At 66.7% G+C, this 2,492-nt stretch overlaps 1 protein-coding gene across 1 annotated transcript in view; it reads left to right on the forward strand.

Moving 5' to 3' along the window:
- Window positions 1–43: 43 nt before the first annotated feature.
- CTU2 (cytosolic thiouridylase subunit 2) overlaps window positions 44–2,492 on the forward strand; it is a 3,700-nt gene continuing 1,251 nt past the window's right edge. Inside the window, exons 1-9 of the mRNA XM_017741389.1 lie at window positions 44–312; window positions 745–823; window positions 900–959; window positions 1,045–1,105; window positions 1,393–1,502; window positions 1,591–1,865; window positions 1,941–2,076; window positions 2,155–2,286; window positions 2,384–2,492. Coding sequence (XP_017596878.1) covers window positions 254–312; window positions 745–823; window positions 900–959; window positions 1,045–1,105; window positions 1,393–1,502; window positions 1,591–1,865; window positions 1,941–2,076; window positions 2,155–2,286; window positions 2,384–2,492 — 1,021 coding nt within the window. The 5' untranslated portion in view covers window positions 44–253. The remainder of the gene's footprint in view (window positions 313–744; window positions 824–899; window positions 960–1,044; window positions 1,106–1,392; window positions 1,503–1,590; window positions 1,866–1,940; window positions 2,077–2,154; window positions 2,287–2,383) is intronic.

Raw genomic sequence — 2,492 nt, forward strand, 5'->3', positions numbered from 1 at the left:
CCCCCCCGTGCTGCCTCTGGTACATCCCCAATGCGCCCGCCAGCACCCCCCGGTACCGCCCCGGTCTCTCCCCGGTGCTGTTCCCGGTGTCCCTCCAGTATTTCCCCGTGTCACCTCCGATCCCGGTATCCCCCGATATCTCTCGCTGCTTCCCCCGGTAACATCGCGGGTATCCCCGGTGCTGCCCGGGGACAGGGACCGTCCCGGTGTTGCCGGTGACCGGCCGTGTCCCCGCAGCCACCCCCGAACGTGCATGAAGTGCGGGCAGGGCACGGCCGCCCTCGTCATCCGCGTCGGGGACCCCTTCTGCCGGTGAGGGACCGGGCAGGGACGGTGGGATGGGGACATTGGGGCTTGGGGACATCAGAAATTGGGGTCTTTGAGGCTCCAGAACATGGGGGCTTGGGAACTTTGGGTCTTGGGGACATCAGGGATCGGGGACGTTTGGTCTGGGGGTCGTTGATTGGGACATTGGGATGTTGAGGCTGGGGACATTGGGTCTGTGGGACTTCAAGGTTTGGGGACGTTGGGTGTCTGGGGCAGCAGGGCCGAGGAACGTCAAAGCTTGGGGACGCTGGGTGTCGAGGACATAGGGGAGGGGGGACAGTAATGTCTGGGGATCATTGGAGCTCTGGGACAGTGGTCTCGGGGACATCAAGAGGACTTTGGGGCGTGGGGATGTGGGGTCTGGGGGTGCTGGAACAGACCGCAGCTCAGGGGTCCACATGTCCCCGTGTCCCCCAGCGGCTGCTTCCGTGAGTACTTCGTGCACAAGTTCCGAGCCATGCTGGGCAAGAACCGCGTCATCTTCCCGGGAGAGAAGGTACCAGGAGGGGGCACCTGGACAGGGGACCCGGGCATGGCACCAGGGCCGGTGACCGTCCTCGCTCTCCCCACAGGTGCTGCTGGCAGTGTCAGGGGGCCCTGCCTCCAGTGCCATGGTCCGGCAGGTGCAGGAGGTGAGATTCGGGGCTTGGGGGGATTCGGGGGGTGCATGGCTCAGCCACCCCTCTCACCCCACACCTTACCCCACTCCTCTGCCAGGGGCTCAGCCGGGAGGCGGCCAAGAGGCTCCGCTTCGTCCCCGGCCTCGTCTATGTTGAGGGTGAGGGAACCCCGCTGCTGCTCCGTGTCCAACTGCCCATTCCCAGTCCATTCCCTGCCCCACTGCCTGTTCCCTGTCCTGCTGCCAGTTCCCAGCTGCATTGCCTGTTCCCTGCCCCAGTCCCTGCCCCATTACCCGCTCCCAGCACAGTGTCCCCTGCACTGTGCCAGGGCCAGGGTGCTGCCACCCAGTCCAGTAAGGCCATGGCACCCCGTGCTGTCCCCCTGGCCCCAGGAATGGGGCTGGGAATGTGACAGTAGCCCTGGCACTGCCCCCCTGCCTTCCAGAGGGAGCCGTGCGCAGGCAGAGCCCAGAGCAGCGGGAGCAGACCCTGGCCCAGATGGAGACCCTGCTGCAGGCCACCGGCTTCCCCTACCACGTGATCCACCTGGAGGAGGTATTGGGGTGACATGAGGACAGGTGCTGAGGCAGGGGGACTCACCTGGACACCCCAACTTCCCCTTGTATTCATCTCTGCCCCGCAGGCACTGCAGCTGCCCCCGTCCATCTTACAGCCGGGGCTGGAGCGCTCCGGCCCATCCGGCCCTTCCTACAAGGAGGCTGTGGACAGCTTCATCCAGCAGCAGCGGCAGGACGGCGACAGTGGCACTTCTTTGCCTGGCCACAGCACCCAGGACACGCCAGCAGGATCCCCGGCCACCCCCCGCCTGCCGGACGCTGCCCAGACCCAGGAGCTGCTCCGCGGCTTCGAGGCTGCGGGGACGGCGACGGCGCGGGAGGAGCTGCTGCAGATGCTGCGGTGAGGGACTGACCCTGCCTGGGGCCAGCGCCAGCTGGGTGTGGTGGCTCTGATCTGCTCTCACCTCGTCCCCAGGACCCACCTGATCGTGCAGACGGCCCGGGACAGGGGCTACGCCAAGGTGATGATGGGCGAGAGCCTCACGCGCGTGGCCATCAAGCTCCTCACCAACCTGTCCCTGGGGCGCGGCGCCTTCCTCGCCGTCGACACGGTGAGCTTAGGGGTGACACGATGCCGTGGGGGTGTGGCTTGGTGGTGGCACAGTCCCCTGGCAGCCCTGCACCCACAGGGCTTCACGGACCAGCGCCACGGCGACGTGATGGTGGTGAGACCCATGCGGGACTACACGGCCAAGGAGATCGCCTTCTACAACCGCTTCTTCAGCGTCCCCACCGTCAGCGTGCCACCCCTCTTCACCAAGGTAGGGGGGTCCCGTGGTGGGGAGCCCAAGCTCTGCATCCCCATGGTGGGGACAGGACTGCCCAGCCCAGCTCTGCCCTCCCTGTTGGTTCCCACAGCGCCGGGAGAAGCCCAGCATCCATCAGCTGGTCGAGCGCTTCCTGCTGGGGCTGCAGGAGGAGTTCCCCTCCACCATCAGCAACGTGTACCGGTACGGGGGGGTCCCTG

Source organism: Corvus brachyrhynchos, unplaced genomic scaffold (assembly GCF_000691975.1).
Source record: "Corvus brachyrhynchos isolate BGI_N302 unplaced genomic scaffold, ASM69197v1 scaffold365, whole genome shotgun sequence".
Lineage (NCBI taxonomy): Eukaryota > Metazoa > Chordata > Aves > Passeriformes > Corvidae > Corvus > Corvus brachyrhynchos.